This window comes from Semicossyphus pulcher, unplaced genomic scaffold, assembly GCF_022749685.1.
Source record: "Semicossyphus pulcher isolate SPU_LCO1_2020_fin unplaced genomic scaffold, fSemPul1.0.p SCAF_12, whole genome shotgun sequence".
NCBI lineage: Eukaryota > Metazoa > Chordata > Actinopteri > Labriformes > Labridae > Semicossyphus > Semicossyphus pulcher.
In genome coordinates, this window is record NW_027211626.1 from 6,035,729 (window position 1) to 6,062,968 (window position 27,240).

Sequence of the window (27,240 nt, forward strand, 5' to 3'; positions counted from 1 at the left end):
TACATAGATGCATCAACAACTCAGACTTCAAATGCCCTTCTTGCTGCCCAACTTTCTGCTGCAGTCACAAATATTGCAAAACACATCTCTAAAGAGGTTATAGCTTTTTACATTTGCAGTTTTCTTTGTATTTGGCTGTGAGAGCCTGTGCACAAGAGATATGTGTGCATGCATGTGTGTGTGTGTGTGTTTAAGAGGGCGGCTTTATTATTTTTATTATTATCCGATTAATCAAATATCCATCATAATGGTAAACTGACTGTGAGTCAATGTTTAAAGGTCAAGGCTGATACAACAGTCTTTCTGTTTGTCAGACTGTGGGAAAAAGAAACTGCCCTCCTCTCATGATAACACCATTGTGAAATGTTGATCACACACACACACACACACACACACACACACACACACAAGAATAAACACACACAAAGCTCATGGGAACTGGTTGGCAGCGAGGGTCTCTCAGTAAAACAATGCTAATCTGTGCTCCAGTCTCGGTGGAAGTACAGGAAATAATAAAAATGGCTGTTTTCTTTGTGGGAAGTCGGAGCTGGGTATTATGTTCGGTGACAGCAGAGATTAAACAGCATTTATAAAGGCCACACCAAAACTGATTTATTACAGAAAAAGGTCCAAGTCAAAACATTGTTAAAAACAGCTTGTATAAATATCCTTATTTGCTGTAAGAATTTTCATATGAAATGTGAATATATTAAAAGCAGAGATATCAAAGCAGTGATACAAATCTTAGTAATAACATTAAAAAACAGATCATACAAACTGTTGAGATTTGTAAAGTAGAAGCACGTTGGTGTATGATATGGTTCTATTGCAGCCTTTACTTTATCCTTTAACCTATACATTCACTACATAATGCAACAATCATTAGTGTTTCTCACACACACACACACACACACACACACACACACACACACACACACACACACACACACAAACATAAACAGACATGCATACAGACACACTCATGCTCTGTCACTGGTGTGAGTTTTTCCTTCCAGCTGATGTTGTATCATAGACTTCAGAGCACTGTACCTGCAGAGGTGGGAAAAAAACACATGATTGACTCTTACACTGACAGACACTCATCACAGTTAATTACATTGAAGTAATATTAATATAAAAATATCACAAATTAATGAAATAATAAGAGCACAACGAACAAAGCTTTTACAAACATCAGCTACATCTATTTTTGATTCCCAAAGTTTGTGATGTGGCCCCCTTGTGGTCCTTGAACGTACTGCAAGTAGGCCACAAGAGGTCGTGTAGAATAAATAAAACAAATTTATTTCTCAGTTTAACAATTACAATTAAATTTAGTAAAAAAAAAAAATGATTGTGCTTAACAAATTGTTAGGTATGTGTGGATGGGTTATTTATTTGCACTGCATTACCATAGGCCCACAAATTATTAGTGTGTTTAAAGGTTGGGTCCTGCCTTTTGACTTTGATACGGCTGCTTTAAAGTATTTGTTTTTCTTATTGTCAAAAATACTTATATATTGATTTGTTACTTTGTCCACTTCCTGACTCCGTTTGTGGCTCTCAGCCCAAAGCACTTGTCTTTAAATGGCTGACATTTTAGGTTTGTGATACATTCACACAGCAGGGTACTGAGGTCTTAAATTAATGTTACTCAAACAAGAATAAACAGTTAATATGTTAAGTGCTATTTCCTACTTATTAGTGAATATTTTTGGCTTTGTCGGACAGTTCCCATGTTCAGTGTTATAAAGAAGCATGCAAGATTTTACACTTTTAGAAGGACTTTCTTGGGAAAAAGAATGACATAAAACAATCACCTCGCTTATCAACTACAAAAATTTTGTGATTAATGTTAAATATGTCTCCAGAAAACCTCACGTTTGCGCCCACATGTTGAAAGTGAACGATCACCTTGACATAAACAAACTCACACGAGCACACACACACACCCACATGCAAACCCAATTTCAGTTCTCTCGGGATTAAATCTCAGCCATTTCTAAATTTATATGATCAACGATCTTGTAAACCGTGAGAGAGGAATGTTTCACACAGACTCTGTCCTCACTGACTTCCTTCTTTTGATCCCGTAATGCCAACAGGACACGCACATATTTGCCTCACATAACGAAATAGATACGTCATTTAAAGAACGCTTTGTCACTGGTTTTGTTTCTCTGTTTGCTGAGTAGAGAGACTCTTGACTTACTTCTTGGTTAGTTTGTTAATCTCACGCTCCTCTTCCTCTTTTAGTTTCTCCACAAAGCTGTCTAAAACAGGAATCTCAAACTTTATGTATTGGGCAACCTGGGGGAAAAAGATTCAGACATATCAGCACGAGCAGGCGACACATACTGGATTTTATGATGCTACCTGGACCTCTCAAGTAGATACATCCAAAAAGCTTCTTTTCTATGTCCAACTAAAAAAATAAAGCAATAAAAATGCCATTATTTACATAAAATATTCAGGGATGAAGTATGTTTAATTTCTTCAGAACATGATGATACTGTTCCAGTAGAGATTTAAACCCTAATAATTAAAGGGTCAGTTCTCTACATTGACTAAAAACAAAAACACAAAATAAAACAAGAAAAATGCATCTAGTAAATTAGATATTCAAATACTAAAAGGACATTCTGCTTTCAAAAACATCTTTTCTGTTATTGTTAATAATCCATAGATGCACTGATCATAAAGTACGACAGTGTAGCAGTTCCAACAAAAACAGCCTGAAGCGAGTTCTGTGTTTAATCCAGGGTAACCCTAAGTTTAGTCCTGGAAGGACACATTACTGTAGATTAGTTCAACTGTAATCTTTTAATGCTCGGGAGAACACAAACACAGTTTATTCACCTCCATTATTTTGGAGTTGAGTCAGAAACAAGAACAAGATCATGTCTGGATACAAATAACGGTAAATCAGTATTTTGTTTTTGTTGTTATGTGATTGAACTGACCTTAGCTTGTATAATGGAGTTATTTATTTATTTCTGAGAGTCCAATCATAGACCATCCATAAAAGTCCTCCTGCAACAGTCTGGTTTATTTATATCACTGAGCTCAGTCACAACAAACAGTCGTTCATCTCAGCCTATTGTTACATCAGTCCCAAAACAGAACAGCTTTCCTCAGCCTGCTAAATTTAACCCAACCAACCATTGTATCATTGTGTGTCTTTGTGGACAAAACATAAAAAAAGAGGTCAGTTATTGTGGAAATAAAAGAGAGAACAGAGAGAGGCGTGGCAGGAGACTCACATCATATGTGACTTCCTCTCCCAGGTCGGCCTCTGTGATTAGGATCTTTGAGATTTTCTCACAGGGTCCGTAAAGCACGCGGGCCACCAGCGGGTATTCGCCGTCCCTCAGTCGGGTCCTCTCTGCAAGGTCAAAAACAAAGAGCACTACTGACCAAAAAAGCACACACACAAAACATCACGAGTGACAAAAATACAATTCACCACATTCACACGGTGCCAATTTTCCTGTGATGTCAGGCTAAGGGTGGGAAGCTAAAAGACTATTGTGGTTCCAGGTTACAAGTTGTGTAAACGTCGTAAATCTGACAAATCATTATCCTTTCATTGCTTCTAGATGAATCCTGGAACTGAAAAGACGACGGACAGGATAAATCTGAAGGGACAGGGGGACATATTTCAAATAAAAACAATTAATTTGATCATAAGATACAGTTAGAAATAAGCTAACGTTAGCATCAACACTTCCTAGCTAACATGACTGTTTGTTAGTGTTACAAAAAACAACAGGAAAGGCATGCTAACTTGCTAACATCACTGTTAGCTAGTACAGTAATAGTGCATTAGCTTGCCACCTAAGTAGGCTATGCTAACAATTTCGCTTGCCAAAAAATACACAATAGAAAAAGCTTATGTTTCTAGCTAACAGTAACGTTAGCAAGGCATGAAGACTTTCCGCTCAATTCATGTAACACTATCTAACTGTAGCGTTAGAGCTACTGTACACACTGTAACACCATAGTTAGCTTAACTGTTAACAGTTAAGCTAACTATGGTGTTAGCTTAGAAGTGGTTTAATGATAGTTGTTGTCTGATAGTATATGTTGTTTTAACTTAAAATTGTCTTTTTACTTGTTGATCAATCAGCAAGTGTTGAAATGATATTAATTTGCCATTACTTGTAAACTGGAAGACAGCTTTATGACTTAGGCTACTGTATAACTGAGTTTGGGCTATGAATTTGTGCTATAACACATAACTTACCCCCAGACTCGTGGACCATATAAAGCACAAACTCTTCAGCTTTATTCTCCACCTTAAAAAACACAAATACACAAATAAGGCTATATTATGTTCATTATGTGCAATACTTTTCTGGCCATATTTATATTTGTATTCTTCTTATATACTTATAGAATGCATAACCATGTGCAATAATTATGCCTATTTATTAGTACTATGTGCAGTATCAGGGGCAATATAATCTTTTTCTTAATAATTCATAAACTTGTGCTCTAGAAGTTTTTCTCCTTCAGCATTAATAAAGTTCTATCTTATATTATCTTATCTTATAAATACAGATTAATTCTAGTCTTAGATTTTACTACAATGACACTTTAGGTGTTACCAGTGTCTTTTTGCTTACCCTAAACTTGTGTAGCAGCAGGTTCAGTACTTGTATGGTCGTCATCGAGCTGTTTACTCGTACATTAGTGACTGAACCATAGGCGGGGGTAAATACAGAAGTCTAGAGGGGAAAAAAACAGGCAGAAAACTTGAGTGGACACAAAGTACTTTACTTCAACATCAATTGCAACATTGAGGAGGGATTCCTGTACTTGAACACCTTGGACATTTTGAACCGGAAAACTCAAACGCAAAGGAAATCCTTCAATCTGCAGCTGGAATCAGTTCAATAACACACACACACACACACACACACACACTGTAAACAGACTGAGTGTAACCCTGTGCTCAGGCGCAGTAATGAAATCAGCTCACAAAAGGCTATTACGAAATGACAGGCACACCCTCACAGGAAACCTCTGCCCCTCTGCACATGCCACCATAACTCAACGACGGGATGCCCTCATGTGTGCTTGTACATCTGTTCATTGTACCTTGTGGTTGTAAAAGTGTCCGTTGATGGAGAATCTGTGTGTGCGCAGGCGATGCAGGTCTTTGGCAGTGCGTGTGTTTGACCGCCTCTGAACCCTCATGAAGGACGCATCACTCCTGGTCCTCAGCAGCTGTGGAGAATCCTCTTCCTCTGAGCCACCGAGGTCATCACCTGAGGGATACACGTGAACAAATACACACCTCTTTTACGGTTTGCATCACTTAGCACATGTTTTTAATAAACATCAGCATTTTCTGGGCTGATTTTGTGGTATAGGCTAAAGCAGCCATCATGATGTCACCCATTGGTTTGTGCCTTGCTATTCTAAGCCCTAAGTGTGGCATTTTGGCCGCCGTCATTTGTTTTTTTTCCGGAACAAGAAGTGATCATGTTTTTACGACAGGGTTAGATACGCATTGGATATGCATGCCGCAGTGGTAGCAACTAAAACTTAGCCTGTTTTATTGTCAGTTGTACTCTAAGTGGAACTATAAAGTGGGGTCATTTGGTCATCTGCTTCTTTACAATTAGACTTTTTTTCAACTAGTGCAGTCGCCCCCTGCAGGCCATTAGAAAGAATGCATGTTTAAGGCACTTCCAAATGGGCTTCACTTTTATAAAACAAAAAGCTAAGTCCACTTCTTTTATAATGCCTTAAGCTTTTGACCTATAATTTGGGTAATCATGTGTTTAGTACGGTGGCCCTGAAGTGCAAATCACAACGGCAAAACAGAAAACACAACGGCATTAACCAAACTGGAGTGTGTTTTGTCTTTTGCCGTCATGTTTTCTGATTTGCCGTTGTGATTTGCACTTCAGGGCCACCGTAGTTTAGAGAACACGTCAAGTTAACAAAATGAAACATAGAATTTAAAAAAAGATGATTAAATGAGTCCATACTATTTGAAGTAATTGAATCAATTTCTTCAAATTAGTTTATTTGGAAATGATTAGTTTTTTGGGGCTATTTTATAGTTTCTTTGTAAAAAAAAACAAACAAAAAAAACACATATATATTGACTAGATACTACAACAGTCAACATATTTTATGTTGTTAAAACATTCTTGAAGATTCCTTTTTGTGCATAAATGTGTATATATGTGTCTGCATCGAACAAAAATATTTACCATCCTCCATCACATATATTTAGACATTATATGAGTATCAAAAGCGGATCACAACAGAGGTTTGATAATGGTTCAACGGTTTCTAGAGTTTCAAAAACCTAAAAATCATGTTTATATATTTTTTCTTATACTGTGTGCCTGTTTTAGCCCAGATGCCAATAAAATGACTATATTTTTAACTGTTATATTGTAATATTTACAGACATATTACCAGAGGATTTTGCACTCAAATTGAGATCTGGAGTGTGTGCATTAAATTAAAATATAGCTGCAATTGCTCAGCATTTCCACTGAACTTTTAAATCCTCTTTGAGAGCATTGACATCGACACGTGACTAAACTTTACAGTGAAACTCAGACCCCATGATTTGGTTAGAAGGGGGGATCACGTTTGTCTGCAAAAGAAAAGTCACATTTCTGCAGCTGTTCGTCTGTGGTCGAGGAAACACCTCGGTGAAATGTCAGCATTTCACAAAAACTGCTTAAAAAGCTAATGCCTTTCTAACACGAGTTATTTATAGAGTGATCTGATCTAGAAGGCCTCTCATGGTAATCTGTGCTCGACACGTGCGCACACCTTTCCATTGGAAATGCTGAACGAAGCACTTGTGGAGCTCTAATCTGTTTCAGCATGTGTGTGTGCAGTAATCTGTATTAATCCAGCAGGTGTGCTGTGCAGGAGAATGATGCCACGTGTAAGCGACTCACCAGGTGGTCCAGTTTCACTGCCAACTGAATTATTGTTGGACTCCTCTGATAACGGCTTTGACAAAGAAGACCTGTCGTTTCTGTGGAAAGCAGGAGGAGAAATGTTATTTTGTTAACACTCTTTATAGTTTAAACTTCTTTAAATTCAACCAGGTGTTTTGCAAAAAATAACATTTTGCAGATTTTAGCTCAAGGTCGATTTGCAAGCTTTTTATGAGAGCCTCCAACCACATAGAAGTCTTTATCCTGATGCAGTTGTAGAAGAGCTGGTGGGTGGACGGGGTTAAAAGCATAGTGTGATAGTTTGGGAAATTAGCTTATTCCCTCTCTTGCCAAAGGTTAGACCATATGATCTACACGTCTGTCCATTTAATATGAAGCTACAGCTACAAGACAGTTAGCTTAGCTTAGCTCGAAGATTGGAACAAGCTAGTTTGCAAAATAATATATTATTTCTTTCTTGCTTGTTGGAAGTTTTTATTTACTTTTGGACAGAGTACAACTAGCTGTTCCCCTGCTGCTAATGTTCTTTATTCAAGGCTAAGCTAATTAAGCCTTGAAGCTAAACATTTTGAATGTACTTACAGATAATGGACCGCTTGTTCAATGTGGTTTATCGCTGCTCTACACTGGTATATTTCAAACTATTAGACACACTTTATTTGCTTTAATAAACTGTCCTTTAGATCAAAGTGTGGCCTATTTTATGTCCGGAACAAGACTCATTTTCTTCAAGCAGATAATTTTAATATAATATAAAGTCTGCCCTCTACAATACTTTTACTGGTGATATGTTAATTATTTTGATGATAAATCACAGTGAATCTTATAAATTCATTTTGTTTGTTGAATGTGAATTAAAATCTTAAAATCTGGACCGGAAGGAGACTTATCAGCGAGATCATTTTTATTTGTTTGGGGTTTTTTTGCCCTGGGAGATGTGTTGTTACTATGGACAGATTATCATGACAACGGACCCTTGGCACAAATACATAAAAACGCAAATACAGCAAGTACAAACGCACCGCGTGTACCCTCATCAAGCACAATAGTTTTTGGTTGCACAATAGCATGGAGCAACCCACAACCACACAGCAGCAGATATTATATTTGTTATTTTGACATGTTATATTGTTGACTTGCTCTCTCCCTGACATGTCGCACTATCCATATCATCCCTTTCACCACCATCACCCCCCACATCTCAGCCAAATACCAATAAGTCCTACAGACAGACTCTCGTGGTCGTTGAATCAAGTTCAGATTCATGAGTGACAGCATGTTCAGGCGTCCCTGTGTCATCTTTGGCCTTAGGTCATTTTTAATCCTGGCCATTTGTGAAAAGGACGGTTCTTCCTTGCTGACAGGAAGCTTCAGATACAGTCTTAACACAGTGTACACGATCGGCAGAGAAAAGCATCAGGTCAAATCGGACATCATTTTTGTCATCTAAAAATCTTTTGCACTTTTGTGTTTGTCAAAATAACATTTATTTTCAAAACATAAATATTTTATCAATAAAAAGTAGATATTTATTCTTAAGGCCAAGGGCCCTGGGCATGTGCCCACTTTGCCCATGCGGTAATCCGCCTGTGGTTGTCACCTGGGATTCAAACAAATATATCCCTAGTGATGACTCAGATCGGGCCAATCACAACTTTTTAACTTGAACGGGATATGTTTAACAAGTTGACAGTATTACACAGTGCATCAGCACATACATTTTTAATGTCTGTGTCAGTTTCGTTTTGGTTTTTCGTACCTGTTGAGACGAAATCTCTCATTGTCGTCGTGCATCTGAAGTCTGATTGGTCGGCGTAGACCCCAGTAGATGTTCAGCAACCCCTCCAGGATAAGCTCGTCATCCTCCTACAGACACAAACACACACGGATAACAATAATTGTAAGAACTCATGGTCAGAGGGGATATCCTGCTGGCCGCCCGCCAAGGTGGCTCAATATCAGGTGTACGTGCAGAAACGCAGTCGCTAACAGCTACAGGGCGAACCCTCCCCATCTTGGAGAGACCCCGTCAGGTTTGACCCCCCCTTTTTCACCCAGTAGCACGGGTGAAGTCACGTCTGAGAAGTCAGCAATAATGAGAACAAAGAATACCTGCTTTGGGTCACGTACACGCAGAGGGAAAAGTTTTGATTTCACAAAACTGAAACTCTAAATTTTAGAAGATAATGTACAAAAGCTTCGGTTCTGAGTACAGAGAAGAAGCTGTGTCACCTTGTTAGATCGTTAACGCTGGTTTTTAAATGTAAAAAACAAACACATTAAAGTCTCCAAACAAACAAACAAAAACAGTAGCAAATCAAAATCTGGCTAAACAGCAGGTTCCCTCCATCGAAAACATCTTGTTATATCACCTCTGTATCTAATGTGAGGCCGCAGAAAACAATGCAGATCTTTGAGGCTGGATGGAAACTCTTAAATGCAATATGTCACAGAGGTTTTCAAAGCAAAGTAATTCACTTCAGAGGAGGAAAAGTATCATTACAATAATCTAAGTCCCAGTGGTCAGACTGATCAGCTGACACGCTTCGAGCGGAGCGACAGTGGTCACCCTGTAGCATCTTTGGTTAAGTAATTTAATGGAAAAATCTTCCCCTGTGAACACATGAATACATGGAAATACACCTCATGGGATACACATCAGAGAGACATCAATGGAAACAAATACAAATTAATTGGCAAGTAGATTGTGATCATTTTCATTTTGCTCCTGTAGGAAATTAGATATATTTTTAGGATGTATTACATTATTACAAATTTACAAATTTGATAGAGTACTTTGTTCGGGGATATTGGACAAATAAAGCAGCTGAAATCAGGAATTTCCGAGCTGGAATGAACGTCTGCTACATGTGCAGCAGACGGTGCTGAGAGTATTGTGAATGAAGGAGCAGGCTTTTGCAGGATGAACACATTTGTTTATCACCCCAAGCATTGTTTTCTGCACTTTGTGTTTCCAAAAAAAGTTTATAAATCGGATTAAATCAAATTTTATAGCGGCTCTTTCACCACGCCTTCATTATAAACAGGTAGATTTCCATTAGGAAGTGAGAGTTCTTCATAGAATAAAAACATTTGGCCTCATTCAGCTTCTGGCACAAGATATTGAACACATCCGCACAACAAAATTGTTCAAAAACATGTCATGAAAAGTGACATTCTGAACAATTTGTCTCACAGAGAAACGACCCCAAAGGAACTCAAATAATCACTAGCATCTAGAAAATGTGGAAAACTGACTGGATTTAATTGCGGGTAAAAACTGTACAAATTGAGATTAAGGCTGAAATACGGCCAAGTATTCATATCATCCTGTTTGTTGGAGCATGTGATCACTGAAAACTCTCACACACTCTGCATGGAAGAAGTTGGGAGAAAGAGGAGACTTATGTTAGATTATTGGTCGATATTGACCTTTACAGTAAATGTAGGCCTTTCATGTTTATAGTCTGTGAAAGGTCTGATTTGCACTGACAAGTTTCATCTTGATGTTTTTAATGGTAATGTCACAGTTGTAAAGCGGTGCGATCAAACACGGAGTTTGTCAGTGAGAAAAGTACAAATGGCTGAATATTGTCAATACACTATTATTAGAAACAAGTGTTTTATAAGTATAACATCAGAGGAATGAAGAAACAGAAGCAGAACATGGAAATTTTTACAGTTGACATCGCTCCCAGGGCTTCATTGTTTCTGGAAATATAAACATTGGGAGCAGCTGCAGCGCTGAACTTTTCCAACCCGCCACTCCTCAGCTTCCTGAGCAGGCAGGAACACACCCTCAAACACACACACATGCACACACACGAGCACGTACACATTCACTTAGATGTGAGTAAGGTCAGCAGAGTTATTTTTGGACGTAGCGGCTAATCGCTGTGCTTCAGCGTGCCTCTATAAAGCCTCCAGTCACACTCGGGTTCACTCATACTCAGCTGAGCAGACGAGACATCACTCTCTTTCACTCTGCGTGTCGATCCTAAAACTGCAGCATCAAAGGTGAGAGCACTTCTTCTTCTTCTACTCTTTTCTTCTTCTTTAGCTTAATAGAGGTTCATCTTAAAGGAACTGTAGCAACAACCCAGATTGTTCTAGTTAAAAATCAAACATAAAAGTTTAAAATTATAGAAGTTTTGACAGGTTTTAACATTGAATTACGCTATCAATTATGTGTGTGTATAATTAATCAGTGTATCTAAAAAGAAAGACGTTAAATTAAAATAAGAAACTAAAATAAAGATCCAGATTTTTTCTAGTAACATTCTAATTAAGTTGTTTCAGTTACATTTGTAGACAAAAACAATCGAACAGCTTTATTTATTTTATGTTTACATGTAAACACAACTCTAACTGTGTTATTTTTCCTCTCCCTGCAGCATGAAACACAGACGGCTGCTGCTCTCGCTGCCTCTCTTACCGACTATTACCGAGACACTCGAGGACCTGCCCGCTCATCCCTCCTCCTCCTCCTCCTCCCAGTCCACCCAGAGCTCCCAGTCTCTGGAGGACTACATGAGCAGCATCCAGGCCCTCGCCCTGCCCGTCGAGCCCCCCAGCTGCGGCCCCGTTCGGCTCCAGAGGTCCCCCAGGCTGAGGAACTTCTCAAAGGCTCAGATGAAGCTCTCCGTGTCTAACGCGCTGCCTCGCGGCTCTCCTCGCTCATTAAGGACTTCCAGACTTTACGGTTTGAGTCTGAACAGCTCCGAGGACTTCTCCCAGAGGATGAGCAGGGAGAGAGACTGCAGGGGCAAGGACCCCGTGGACTGGCTGTTTGGGCAGATGAGGACTTAAAGCGAGACGTTGTTTTTGAAGAGCCCTGAAGGCAGCGTGGAGGAGTTTGTTATAACCAAACACGGATGGAAGGACCGGCTCTGTTTATGAAGATTAATACAACGCAATGCATGATGGGACTTTTTTATGTTGGAGAGAAAAGTGAAGATCTATTTATTTTTTGTATTTGCACTGAGGACGTCTACATGTTTACATAGTTTATTTTGTAAAGATGTAAATTATGTTGTTTTTAATAAAATACTAAAATAATCACGAACATGTTTTTTATTTACTGTTTCTATAGTTACTCAACTAAACAGATCAGCGACTCAAATCCAGAGAACTTTTAATCCTCCGGGTCATTTATCAAGCAAAAAAAGCAAAACATTTTCTGCTTTACAGATTTTGTTTAAGATCTTTTTACTCTCTGAGACATTTAAACACATCATCAAAGGATCTGGGAACTTGTGATGGACATTTTAACTATTTTCTTAAATATTAAAAATTAAACTTAAAAGACAATCAATAAGATGAACTGATAATAAGACAAAAAGATGCAGCTGTAGTTGATGCTACTGCTCAGGCTGCATCTACTGACAGACTGGGAGGTGGTACATAGTTACTCAAATACTGTAGATACTAAATGTTGCTGTATCTGAGTACTTCTCATTTTATGCCACTATAGTTCAACTTTACTACATTTCAGAGGCAAACATTTCACATTATACTCCACTACAGTTGTATTACTGTTTATTTCTTAGACCATATTTTACATACAAACCATTGTATGAGCCATTGTTTGGACGGTAAATATGCTCTTTTACTCACGTTTAAGCACAATTGAGCTACTTTACATGAACACCAGAGGGAGGTGCTGCACTGTTAACTTCACTACTTGTACTTGATAACTGTGGCTACTTGTTACGCCCATCCAATAAAGTACATGAATAAATAAGTAAGTACATAATAAGAAATGATATCGGGGCACACGTTGGACTGATCGCCAGTCAATCACAGCGCTGACACACAGAGACAGATAACCTTTCACGCTCACACTTACACCTTCAGGCAATATTAGAGTCCCCAATGAACCTAACGAGCATGTCTTTGGACTGTGGGAGGAAGCCGGAGTACCAGGAGGGAACCCACAAATGCACGGGGAGAACACGCAAACTCCACACGGAAAGGCCCACTACGTCTGAACCAGGATTCGAACTACAAACCCTCTAGCTGTGAGGCGACACGCTAACCACTGCACCACCGTGCAGCCTGCACACACACATTCATAAACAAACAAACAAACAAACAAAAAAACACAGCACTTCATAAAGTAAGTGAAATTAGTTCCACTTTCACCAGCTGCAATATTTAATGAAGGTGTATGTATATTAGCTATAGAAATTAAAGTCCTAAAAGTATTGTGCTGAAACATAGTTTATTTCTATGCTAATACTGTTGTATTTTTGTAAAGTAAAATTAGCAATGTAACATGTTGTCCTAGACTAACGTTATGCTCCTTTACTGATCATTCCCACAACAATATAAAGTAGTCAAAATCACCTCCTTTAACTTGCTATGGCATAAAAGCTACACTCAGGAAAGGGGCCATTTTAATAAGTATTCTTAGTTCATAATGGTACATTTGGCTAATTATATATCTATACTTTTACTTTAAGTAAGGGTAAGGACTGCAGGACCTGTAAATGGAGTATTTCTAATCTGAATACTTCTCCTACCACCGCTAAAAAAACAACCACAGCAGAGCCTACGTCTAAAAGAAATCCCAGCATCACACTGCCATCTAGTGGTAATAAACGGTGCTACAGCAGTGTTTTAAAAACTAAAAAGTACCTGAAACAGCCACTAGAGGGAGCTGCCTGCTTATAGATTGATATTTGAGGTTATAACAGACAAGCACGGGCAAATTCCGTCAGCCACTCCTGTGTTTCAATGAGCTTAGATCAGCTTTAAACCTTCTGACTTTATCACATTATAATCTGAACAGATTGCTTTGAAGCAGGAGGTGGTTAAAATGATTAGAGGTTCAAATGTTTTTGTTTAATCAGCTTGACAGCCCTTTCTGACAGAGCTGCAGTGCTCTTCAGCAAGGCCCCAACGGCTCCAACAAAGCTCAAAGAAGTGAAAGTAGAAACATGATTACACCTTATACAGTTGTTCTCAGTGGGCGTACATGTGAGAGCATGTCTTCTCCTCAAATATTTAGAGTTAGTTAGCCGGGGATGGTGCTGAACTACAAAACACCTGATGTGTCCTCCCACATGATGACTAACACACCTCACCTGACTACACCTGCAGAACATGACCCATGATGTCATCATAAAAAACACATACAGGTCCCCAAACTCAATGCAACCGCACCTTCAAACTTCTATATTTACACAGAACAATAATCCACCCATACAAACAAATACTCAGACATGTCGGGGATATACGACCACGGTAAAGCTCTGTCTGGAAATGATGGCGTTTGGCTAAAGCTTGTTTTTCTTACATCAGGAGTCTCAAGATTTTTGTCTCAGGTTAGCTTCCCACTGCTGAGTAATGCTTTGTCCCTCAAAGCCACAAATATTTAATGAGTCAGTCCGCAGTAACCTCTGGACTCAGCAAGAAAATCAGTGTCATGTTAAGTTTAACTTATTAGAGCAAGACAACAGAGAATTGTGGAAAAATTATTTCTTCACCAACGACTGCGGCTGAAAAGTAAAGCCAATACTGCAGTTTCTTATCCTATATGTCTTGTGGCTGGTTAGCTTAGCTTAGCACAAGGACATGAAACAATGGGTAACAGTTAGCATGGTTCAACCCAAGAGCCAACCTCTGAGACAGACAAAATGAAGCCAACATTGGAGTCCCAAAAATTGCAGTTCCAAGAGTGACCACTCCAAACGTGAGTCAATGCCCATTAGGCCCCATGTTTAACTGCCATTTCTCTTTAAATGACATTTTTAATGTGGGTGAATTTTACCTGTTTCACCTGTTTAAGCCTTTACTTAAAGTTATGAATAATGAGGGGAACGGTTGCTGCGAGTAACAGGTGCTGCTCGCAGTCTGCTAGGTGTCACTGTCTTTTTTATTAACAGTACATTTTTTCGGTTATTGGTGCTTTTTGGGGGTTTTTTTCAGGCAAATATTGGATAATAATATTGGAAAATAATACAGCTTACTGTGTTGTTAATTGTGGTTAATGATGGTCCTAAAAGTCTGTGCTCCATTTGTTTTGGTGAGTGAAATTCAAGTGTTATTTTATAGAAATTTTAGCACGTTAGCTCCTTCAGTGTCTTTCATGCATTGATTTATTTGGGGCGGACCGTTCATGGGAGTCAAGATCCTTTTTGGCTTTTCCCTGAGGAGTGCCGTTGTGATGAGAAGGCCAATTGTTTTAAATAACCTGTTTTTTGTGTCGTTCATTTGTCACTCTCTCTCTCTACTGTGGTATGGGCAAGCAAACAGCAATGCTATGTTCCACTAGCCCTTTTAGCTTTTTTATTCTGATGAATAGGCAACTTTGGTCAGCTGAAACCAATAATAGAATCTAATTCTGTGGGAAATAGGATGGTCAGCTGGCTCATTAGCAGCTAATGAATTAGCCACGGACACAGACTGTGCAGCTGTTATAACTTGACATTTCTAACACCTTTCATCCCAATATGGTCACCTCTGGCACCAAAAAACAAACAATGCGACGGCCAAAATGCATACCTCGAGGCTTCAAAGCTTCAGAAAGGTCAACAAACGATTGAGTGACGTCTCTGTGGCTGTATCCATTATTTACACTTACTATGACATGACCACAGTAAAGCTCTGTCTGGAAATGATGGTGCTCGTCTGCAGCTTGTTTTCATTTAAACTAAATCACAAAGTCACTGTTTTTAATCTAAAATTTACATTAGGAGTTTCCAGTTGTTGATCTCAGGCCAGCTTACATCCAAAGACTGTCGCTGCTTTGACCCTCAAACCCACAAGATATCTACTGAGTCAGTCTTAAAGAAGTCAACAAGTTCTTCATCCATTACAGCCCCGTAATGTGTCATAGTGTGACCTACATTCACTGTTACAGTTGTCATCCTGCCCACTCGTGTTTTGTTGGAAAGCTTTTCCTCCACTAATAACACTGTAACTATGAAGCTCATTTGGTTTTCAAAGCTTCGATCAAGTCACATGATCTTCCCCAGCAGGTGATATCCCACTGTTGTCAGGCATCAGCTGATGTTCAATCAACATGTATCTGAGCATTTTAAGACACCTCATCCATGTTGGTTTTTATAACTGACCCTTAAGTTCATTCTTTAGTTTGTGAAAAGGCAGAATCCTGAAATTGAATGTTGAACTCTGACATTCAAACGCTCCACAAACAAAATTATGAGAAGGGTTCAGGAAAAAGGACCACTCACCTCTCTTGCACTTACTTCATCATCTTTTATAAATATTTATGGGTGTCTAACCTTTTCTCTTGACCCCCTAAAATCCCAATAAAGAAACCAGTAGTTGAGCCAATCCTTGCACAGAACCCCCTTCATCCCATCTTTGCTCAACTCTGGTCTCCCACGTACACCATCCTCATCCAACCCTTTCTAAACCCTCCTGCCAAGCCAAACAAACCACCTTGATACCGTACAATGGCTGGGTTTTGTTTGGGGAGCAGCTCCTGAATGAACTCTGCTGGGAGTTTATTTGTCAGCTTCTGTGTCCAAGGTCAACAACAAACTCTCAATTTAAAATAAGTTCCTGACACTTCACAGTGTGCTTCCAACTTTCATGTTTCCCTATGTCAGAAGATGATTATTCTTGGACTTTTGCCAAAAGTGTAGTTCCTGTCTCTGCTCGACTGTACTTACATCACCATGATGTTGCAATGAAGTGCAACAGGACCGAGTTGGAAGAGATGAACAAAGGCGCCAAACAAGACAATAAAACTACACATGCTGAGATAACACACTAACCTGCAGATCATTAATTAGACACAGAGATAAGACATCAACACTGTTGTTCTTTAAAGCCAGCTACTAGTGACATTTTTAAACTACAAACTACTAACAAGTAAACTAGTCATAAGTTTAACAGTGCAACAAGATGGTTTCTGTCATCATAGTTAGTTCCTCTCATGTTGATTTAAGTCCAATTTTTAGTTTAGTTTTAATTAGTTATTTGATGCTGTAAAAAGGGGGTGTAACTTCATGATTGACAGCTCTGTGGACAAATCCGGCTCCTGCAGCGTTCTGTTCCTGAGTAGCTGAGTAGAGGAGGAACAGCTAGAGGAGACATAACTAAAACAAGATCATATAGTCATTGAACTTTCCATAACCGTGACGATCTGCTTCAGACCAGTACAAGAAGCTGTTCTGCTGCCGGCTGAGCCCACCTGAGACCTCCAATGTGTTTTGTCCACAAGTTAAATGTGTGTTTTGGTTAGCGCAACATCTTGGCTAAACAGAATGTTTATTCATCAGGACGTAGGGCCTGTGTCCACTGACGGCTTTTTACGCGCTGGCAGCGCCCACAACCTAATTTTCAGAGCGCTTCTCACCAGCGCTTACTGTTGCTAGGTTACGGCAGTTGTGTAACTGCACTTTCGCTTCCCTTGGTAGTGACCGTTAGACTGTTTTTAGACAGACCATTAGACAGTATTTAAAGTTAAATATAAACTGCGACTTTCTGACTCTCTGCTCTGCTCGACTCACCATCAGTCTCTCTCTCGCTCAGCCACACACCGGTTTCGACGGAAATAATGATGACAAATGTTCCTCAACGATCTACTTTCCATGACGAACACGAGACGTTGAGAAGCTTAAAAATAGGTTGTTAATAATAAAACTTAGCACGTATGTTTCGTTTTCGTTAAAAAGACGAGACAGAACTAAAGTGTTCGGGGTGGACTGTCGGACATTCAAAATGCATGTTTTCCCCTACTGTGCATCTGACCTGTCTGTCAAAATACAAGCAATTCATTCCTGTAACTGGGTAACAGGTGTCACAAAGGTGGTTATGAACGTTCTGTGTCACCCAGGCTTTTTGATGCTTCTTCCGCACAAAAAGGAGCGATCATCTGCTGCCCGCTTCAGTCAGACTGTTTGACTGAGAAGCGATGATGAAAAGTAATCTTCAGATGTGGTGTCTACATCCTTCATTTACTGCATTGATGATCTGCTGAAAATCAGTCTTAATTTTACCTGAAGTAAACAGGCAAAAACGAGAAGGGGGACACTTCTGACCAAAAGTAATGACTACAATGTGATGACTTTTTATTGACTAAAACTAGACTAAAACTAAAATGACTAAAATGTGACTAAAACTAAGACGCATTTTTATCTGAAGACTAAGACTAGATCTAAAATAGCTGCCAAACTTAACACTGCCACACACGCATTAAAAACAGCCCGAACACGGTGTGTCAGCGTGGAGAGAGAACATTCAGAACCAGGTGGAAAACCCACAACTCGAACTACGTACTACTACTACTAAAAAGAGGGACGTGATTATTAACCCCCTTTTGTTTAAGCAGAGAGACTTAGGAGACATGTTAAGGTGTTGAATGCGTGTGAATTAAAACAGCAAACCAGTTTTGTTTTAGGATTAAAAAGTTGCAGTGGTGACGCATTTATATTCTTGGCTTTCAAGGTCAGACATAGGAAATGACAAATCTGGGTCCTTGGCAAAACAGGAATTGAACAGATCTGTTGTGATGCAATGTGTGGAGTCATTGTGGTTTATAATAAACTGTTTCATATCTTCCTAATACATATGAATGTTCAGTAAAAGCGAAACCTCTTCATACTTATTTCTTGGGAATATTCTGCCAATATAGTGACATCACATGTACGCTGTGTCCGTCGCATGTACTCGTATCATGTCTGTGGCTGGGGTGGATTTTCCCGATGTGAGACAATGTAGTTGGTTTTGCTAGGGGGGACAGAAATGAAGGACATATCATACCCACCCTGCCCTGCACTCACTGACACACACAAACATATCCTCACCCACACACACACACACTCACACAGACAATGTAAAACCGTGCTGGTGAACACAAAGGGGAACTCCAAACCATAAAAGCCATAGGATGATTTTCAAACAAATCTCCAAACTCCTGCAGACAGCAAAATGCTTGCTGTGGAAATACTTTGCTAAGTGGCCACAGTATGTGTGACAAAACCCTGGAACCCCTCCCTCCCAACATTTCTAGTTTCATTTTGAGGGAAAAGGGTTTTTTTGTGGTCTGTGTTGGAAAAGAGCCCAGACGTTGCAGGTCTGCAGCCGCACAGCTTGTTTGGTCAAAGTGCTGGTTTAACTGGTTCCAGTATTGGTATGTGAGTGTGACCCATTTTACAACGCCGCCTGTCCTGCAATCCAACACACCCACACACAAAACACACACACAAACACCAGGGAAGCAATTACAAACATCCCTCCCTGTTGATTTCCACCAGCTCGGCCTCGTGTCGGCTGATAACGTCTGCGGCCGAGCTTTTCTTACCTCTCGAGTCCTCAGCTGGAAGTTTTTCCCTTCGTGGTAACAGTTGTACGTCCGCAGCAGCGACAGGATGTCAGACCTGGATGTGAACACAAACCACAAAGGAAAGATTAGCCCTGATAGCTCAGACACACACCAAACAAAGATGAAATTTAATACGCGTAATAACCACTTTGGTTTTACTTTATTGTGCAGTGAGGGAAGTAAAATGACTCACTTTGGTATAAGTTTCTCTTCGCTGAGCTTCACGTGGGTCTGATGCTCATCCATTCTGACCAGAGAACAGCTTTGGTAGAAAAACATGACACAAACATTTAAATTATGTCAAGATACTGCTTATTTATGAGAGTATAACATGTGGATGTGCATGTACAGATTATTCCAAGAGAGAAGATTCATTTGAACTTTAAAAACACACAACAAAAGCAACGATTGTTTAAAATGTGCACGTTAGCTTGTGTAGTTTGTGTCTGATTCAATTTAAGGATTTAAATGTTTCTTTAAATCGAATTCTGTTAAATAAATGTCCCCTGTGGGAAAATCAGGGACGAGGAATGAGGAGAGATCACATGCCGCTGTTGACACAGAGCCAACAGAGCAGGTAGCGGCAAAGCTCCACATGTTCAACTCAACTTTATTTACAACCCACTTTTCTGACAAACACGCTTTCACAGATGGAAATAAGAACAAAACCTGCCAACTATATACAATAAGTTTGCAAGACTGAAAAATAAACAATAAATGGTCGAAATAAAACAATAAAAATCAGTGGATCAATAAAGGATTATCTTATCTTATCTTATAAAATCGGCTCAGACTCAGGTTATAAAGCTCCTTCAAATGAAAAGATAAAAAAAGATTGGTGACAGAAACACTTCTGTGTCATTGCATGCCGCTGTGGAGGGCTTCTTCTGAACAACTAGCATCATCCTAATGATAAGAAACATGACTCAGGGTTTCTGAAGAAAACAACCAGCCTGCCTCGTCTGTGTCTTTTTACTGCGCAGAAAACAAAAGGGCAACAAGAGGAATGGTCACCCTGATCCCTGCATCCTAATTCCTGTGTCCTTATATTTAAAAAGGAAAAGCCGTGGGGAATTCCTGTGGAAAGCCCAAGCCTGAGTGAGAGTGAGCGAGGAGAGCGAGGAGAAAGGGGGCGGAGCTTTGGGGTATAAATCAATGGCAGAGAGAGAGAGGGGCTCACAGTGAACGCTCAGCTCGTCTCCAGAATGAAGCTTTGTCCTCTGTCAGCGTGTCAGCTCGCCTTCCTGAGTCTCTGCTGTGTGCTCGTCACAGGTAAGAGTCTATGTTTTCCTCTGTTTTATACCTGTTAAGAGTATTTTCAAAGATAGGGTAAGCAGAGAAAGAATATTGGACTCAAATGTGACTGATACAAGCCAATAAAAGTTGTAAAAGTAAAAAGTGCTGTTAGATAATCAGATAAAGGAAATGGAAAGTAAAAAAGAGACAATAAAAAGGAAGCGGTTTATGAAGGAAAAACCTGATACTGGTTTGAATGAGTGAGAGTATATTTGTTTCTATCCAGGAAAGCTGTCTGAGCATGTGACCCTGCAATACGTTCTGCTCGTGTTGCATTGTATTGAATCAACCTGTTAATCCTGTTACCGTGTCTGTCTCTGTGTTTGTGCAGTGAGACAGTCAAACGGCACGTTCGTCCCAGGGAGATGTTTGTGCCCGGAGACGCAGGACAGGGTCAGAGGTCAACTGAAAGATCTCACAGTCATCCCAAAGAGCGGCAGCTGCAATAAAATCACAGTGATGTGAGTGCCACATCCTGCACTAACACTTTCATGCACTCACGTGCAGGGATGAGTGTGAGTTAATGTGTGTCATCACGTGTTTTTCAGAGTGACACTGAAGAACAGCGAGACGAGGTGTGTGAATCCAGAGGGTCCGATGGGCAGTCAGCTGGTCCGCTGCTGGAACAGGTAAGAGCTACGACCAGTTCAGCTATCAGTGAACGAGGAGACAGAACTAATATCTTTTATAGAGACTGCGTCCTGAAAACCTCGTCTTTAAGAGGGTTTAAGAGAAGTCACTCAGGTTATCTTGTCATCTTTATGTTGAGATTACCAACAGCAAAACAGTGACAAATCTTCTTATTACGCGAAATACTGCAGAATATTTAAGCAGCGAGTCATAATAGGTTCCTATTTCCTGGAAATCACAACCATCAGTATCTTGCTTGGTGCCAAGCCAGGTCATGTCCCAACATAGAACCTGGCTGAGCTGTCTCGTGATCTTTCCGCTACATGTTTTGCTACTTTAGAAACAGAAAACAATCTCAGATCGTGCCTTAGACATGTTGGAAATCAACTGATTTTGTATTATTACTACATATTTTAGTTTTTTCATGCTTTCCTCTCTCAGTGTATTTAAAGGACTCCTCCATAGAAGCTATCTGAGCCTCTGCAAACATATTTTCTCCAAATATCTAACCATATTAACTTATCTCAATCAACTACCGGGCTAAATGTCTGTTCTTCTGTGTTTTCCAGAGCTCATAATAAGGGTCGTGATGCAAAGCTGTGCCTGAAGAGGAAGAGGAGAGGCAGAGGAGGAGGAGGTCAGCGGAGCCTGAGGAGTCAACAGAGGAGCCGGGGCCTGATGAGGAGAGCCTCGTCCTCTCATAAGTCCCAGTAGTCGAACAAACTGACACCTGATCCGTAGCTACTGCGAGGGGAGAAGTGTGTGCATGCCTCACTTTGCCCTACCAGAGACAGTTCAAAAACAGCACTCTACCACTTTCCCTCCACCGGGCTCCTCTCAACTGTTTTCTGGGCTTTAAATCAAACTCTCCTTCCAGGCGAGGAACAGGAGGGGGTTTAACGTTTCAGTGCAAATGACTGATGTGATGTTAAAGCCCTGGGGGCTTGTTTCAGATTTCTGTTAAATGGTCAATGTGTTGTTTATATGTAGCTCTGTGCTAAGCTAGCAAGTATGTTATTTATTTTTGTATGGATGTAAGAACCTTTTCTAAATAAATATATCACAAAAAGAGTGTGAGCGTGTCGTGTGTGCGCTGTTCTTTTGTTAAGACTCCTGATTATCTTTAAACCGAAGGATGGGAAACAGGACCACTTCCTTGGCAGGATATGAGAGGTCACCTAACCAACATCCTCAGCTTTAGTTAATAAACTACAGGATGTGAGTCAGTGGCAGGCACACAGCAAACACTCAAAACATCTGTACAAATATCTCAGAAGTAGAACAGAAACTAACTGTGTGGTTTATTATAATGTGGATGTACGAATATCTCTTTAAATGGAAGAAACATCCTCATCAGTGTGAGAGCATCTGCTGGATTTTAATGGTGCACATCTCAGTTTATAGCTTCATACTTTTATGGACTTTTGTTGTTGTACTATCAACATAAAAGGAGCGGACGGAGAGAAAGGGAGTGTTTTATGATGGCGACACTCACAGAGGTTTCTTGTAAATCATGTGATCAGATCGAGAGAAAAAAAGAGGCAAAGAAAAACACTTTGCTGGCCACCCTCGATCTGTGTAATGGAAAGGTAATAACAGAGGCGTGTGCTAACCTGTCCTGCTTTTCACCTAAAACACCCTCCCTGAGATATGGACTCTTGCTAAACTGATATGTGATCCCATCATCACTTAATGTTTGACTGCACTGTGGTAAGATGGAAAGTGAAAGTAAACTGCTGAACAAGGTGGCCTTTGTCAGAGGCTGGGATTTTTCCATACCAGGAATGTTATCGGTTGAATACAATCAGAGCAGCAGGCTGACATCCGAGTCAATAATTAATGCTAGTATCACGATGCAGCTTTAGAAACTCTTGTTACAGACATCTGACCAACAGGAACCTCCTTAGTTGGAGCCCTGGGTATAATGGCCGTGCTTTCACACCATTTGATGCCATCAGATGAAGCCCAAGCTAGCTCAGCGACCCCCAGATCAATTGGTGTCAGTTCAGTGGTGCATAAAAACAGCTTTTTGGGTTAATAACGGATTAAAGGACATGTTGCAAACACAGGCATTGTGTAAAACATGCAGAACAGCAGACAGACTGCTATCACACTCATATCATTATCACACTACTGAACAATGTACTTGCACACTGCAGAACTTGCTCTTATGGTGCAGGTGTAGCTCCATCTTCATACCGGTGGATCGTCTAAAAACCCTTCAGGTCTGCAGCCTACATTTCAAACCTGACGATTTTGAACGAGACATGGGGGCGTCCTACATTGAGGAAGTGTAGTTTAGCGAGCTCCCTGGCCTCCGCCAGATAACACGTTATACGTAGTCTGGCGGAAGTTTTCCAGGGCCCATTGGAGAAGCGGATAGCGTCCTCCAAAGGCACAGAGGGAAATTGCATTTTATTTCTGCCATAACGACATTAGCTCCTCATAATAGCATGATAGGACTGAGGTTAAAAATCGGCGAACTGGTCCTTTAAAGCAGTGGTGGGGTCCGGACCCCACTTATGGGGGCGCCAAAGTTTACCGGGGGTGTGCGAGGCTTTGTCTGCAAAGAAACTGAATTTTTCTGAATGAATGTGTCTGTTTCTTCTTGTTACTTAAATCTTTGTTATTTCATTTCCTGTTTATGCATTTGTTCTGTTTAAACTGCACGACACACACATCTTTCCACTCTCCAAATGTATCCACAGAATAAAGAGTACTAATCATTGATCTGCAGAGGTAAATGATTAACTAAACCTTATGTATAGAGGTGTATCTTTAAATCCTCTTATCTCTGTGTAAGTGTCCTGTGATCTGTAGGGAACTCTGATGTTTGTGGTAACTAAGATAAAAGTTTAATGCTTACGAGGAAATATGATTCAGATTATTTATATTTACATTATTAGCCACTTTTGTCATCTGTCTGAATATGTCTATGTCAGCAGTTAGTTACTACAGTAATTAACCCTTTAAAGACTGTCTACTATAGTTAGTATGTTAAGTAAAAGTCGCACAATTTTCAGAGGTGGAAGTACAAAATGATCTTTACAGACATTTGGCTACACGTTACAATAAAATGCAAACAACTTCACAAATATAAGACTTATCTGACAAGCTGAATATCCGATTTACACTCGATCAAAGCACTTATTGACATGTAAGTAGTTTCACATCCAATGATACCAAGCATTTGATTAAAATCCTTGTACTTTTTAAGATACAGCCATTTCTGTAAAATACTATTTACACGATCATTAATAACAAGGGGTTACTTATGTTATCATTTTTCACGAAAACACCAATGAAAATAGAGTTTGCATTAATCACATGCTCTAAAACTCTTCAACGACCAATGACTGTCCATCAGGGTTTACAATCATTTCTTTGCACTTCTCTGCGGCCGGCCTGTTTTCTGATTAAAACCTACGTAACGAGTCAGCAGCAGTTCAGAGGAATAGAGAGCGAAAATAAAGTCTCATTAAACTGAACATCTGATCTTCTATCCGTTCTACTCTTTGCCTTGAACACACTGAATGTTTACACTTGAGTTCTATCAATGATCCATCAGACGGTGTTTGTGCAATAACGCTGCCATCTGCTGACTAAATCGATATTTACACTGAACTTCAACCTCATCTGTAAAGTCGAGCAGCAGAGCTCCGTCTGACTCAGTGGTAAGAGCCTCTGTTTGACTCTGTTCCACAGTAATATGATCTCTGACACCACCTGCAGGGACACCGCAGGATCGAGGACAAGTTCGCTTTGATGGTTTAAACTTGAAATACTTCTGAGATGATCCATTTAGCAGCAGGGAATCTTTTGGTCACATGATCAAATGTAAATGGACTGCACTTATATAATGCTTCTCTAGTCTTCAGACCACTCAAAGTGCTTTTACACTACATGTCACATTCACCTTTTCACACGCACATTCATACACGGCTATAACAAGTGCAAATTTCCAATCAACATTCATGCACATCCCAACATGATACACCTTCTGGAACAGTTTGCGTTTACAGAGCGCTTTTACACTATATGTCATATCACTCTTTCACACTAATTCACACACTGATGGAAGAATGCCCAGTCTCCAATCAGGATCAATGCACATTCATACCTGATGTGCTTGGTGTGCCTTTGGGAGCAATTTGGGTTCAGCCCAAGCATAACAAAAACCAAAAGGATGAGGATGACAAAATAATCTGAATCAGTTAAAGGAATAATGTCTGACTTTGCACATGCAGTTCCCCTTTAAATCCCTCTATTTTAATCTATCTACAGACACGTCCATGATTAACTTAACCTGGTTCATCAAACCCTTGCTAGTTGCTATTCTTAAAGCCAAATGAGGCAGATATATCCCAGAGAATAAGCTCTGCTACACAGGAAGTGATTCTTTTGCATTTCCTGCAGCTGAAACCAAAGTTACTTAAGGAAGAAAAGAAATGCTTGCATGAGCAGACGGTCGCCACAAAAACCAGGAAACAGGCTGCCCAGTACTGACCGCACAGCCGTCTGACTGGGAAGTGAGCTTTAACATTTCTGTCCAATAGTTACTTCTCACACTATCTTCACTCGTTATTTAACTAGATTCAACTTCCTTCAGTTGGTATTGAATAACTGGGGCAATTACATTACCTATCAGCCGCCCTCTCTATCTTTTATTGATCTCTGCCCTCCTCCACTTTCATTCAAGGAAACTGCTGACATTGTAGCTCCATAATGTGATGGTCAGTCCATCTCTAATACATATTCATACACAATAATGGCTGTATAAATATTCCATTGCTTAAAGGATTCCAGTCTGTCACCATCATTATGAATTATTCAGCCCTGCACATGCTGCACAGGAGATGGACCAAAGGCTTAGAGAAGATGGGGTCACTCAGATTTAGGTTCATTTACATAATCTGTCTCCTCTCTTCCTTCCTCCTTTCTTGTTTCTAAACTGCACATTTCCTCTGAGTGTTAGCTCCCTCGGTGGACAAAGAAGCTTCATTGCAGGTCTGCTAATTGGTTTGATCATCGCGAGATTCGTATCCAATTATCGCACCTTCTGTGGCAGCTGCGCCCAAAGACAACCCATTCCCATGCGTAAAAATTTGCAGGAGAGCTCCAAATGACGCACACGATGCTTATTTTGCCACGAAGCTTTGTTAAGATTTAAAGGGAAGCGCTATCGGCAGAAAGGCGTTTAACAGGACATAATTTGCTGAAGAATTACCGTTTTCTATTGCAGCTACTACTGTAATGTTGTTTTGAAGGAGTAATGCGGATTGAAGCGGACGAAAAGGAAAGTTTTAAACCAGATCAATATCAATAAATGCAAAAAACTCAGTTTACACAGTTAATAACCTGCATCCAACTTCTAAAACACCACTTGTCACGCGGGCTTTGTGTTGATTTCAGTGAAACCACATTAATGTTCGCTAAATCCACCGCTTGTTGATCTTAAATTAAACATCCTTCAGTAAATGTTTGTTTTCGGGTCTTACCATATCAGAGTGCGTCCTCCGTCCTCTTCCGTGTATCCAGCAGCGATGTATCCCGCTTATCTTTCAGTCTTCATGCCTCCCCGGCTGTGCGGTATTCAGAGCTGAAAGATAATAACTGACAACACGATGATCCAATAGAAGGACGCGCTGATACAGCTCAGCCAATCAGCGTCGAGCGGGGGCGGGACGAACAGAGTCAGGGTTGCATACCTCTCTCCTCCTGATCAAGGTGCCCGTGTGTGCCTCAGTCTCATCTGTCACACAAGTGTCTTTAAATCTGGTCCTCACTGCACAAAAACAGAACAAAATCAGCCGGAAAATCCAAAGAATTTGTGAGTTTGACCTTTGATCTCCAGGACACTCAGGTTAGAGGTCACATGAAATGTGTACATATATGTGTTTCATGCAAATATACAAATATTGACATGTTTATTTTGGATGTAGGAAATACATTATTTTTTCTTCTTTTATTGTGTTAAAATGGGATGACAACACAAGTGCTTCACAATACATGAAAAACATGATGGAGTTGGTGGAGTTACAGAATATTCAGACATAAATGCAGAAATAAAAC

The 27,240-nt window shown here is 40.0% G+C and overlaps 2 protein-coding genes across 2 annotated transcripts; one reads left to right on the forward strand and one right to left on the reverse strand.

Annotated features, from left to right (window-relative positions):
• Positions 1-911: 911 nt before the first annotated feature.
• Positions 912-26,708, reverse strand: rassf4a (Ras association domain family member 4a). Its single transcript, XM_069658857.1, has 11 exons — positions 26,667-26,708; positions 19,436-19,504; positions 19,222-19,297; positions 8,701-8,807; positions 6,939-7,018; positions 5,104-5,273; positions 4,629-4,730; positions 4,247-4,298; positions 3,264-3,385; positions 2,213-2,310; positions 912-1,050 (listed from the first exon to the last, which is right to left on the reverse strand). Exons 2-11 carry the CDS (start codon positions 19,486-19,488, stop codon positions 981-983), a joined length of 930 nt encoding a protein of 309 aa, XP_069514958.1. The 5' UTR covers positions 19,489-19,504; positions 26,667-26,708; the 3' UTR covers positions 912-980.
• Positions 20,436-22,232, forward strand: LOC138588632 (C-X-C motif chemokine 10-like). The gene is made up of 4 exons (XM_069658858.1): positions 20,436-20,514; positions 20,870-20,999; positions 21,087-21,167; positions 21,738-22,232. Exons 1-4 carry the CDS (start codon positions 20,448-20,450, stop codon positions 21,880-21,882), a joined length of 423 nt encoding a protein of 140 aa, XP_069514959.1. The 5' UTR covers positions 20,436-20,447; the 3' UTR covers positions 21,883-22,232.
• Positions 26,709-27,240: the final 532 nt, after the last annotated feature.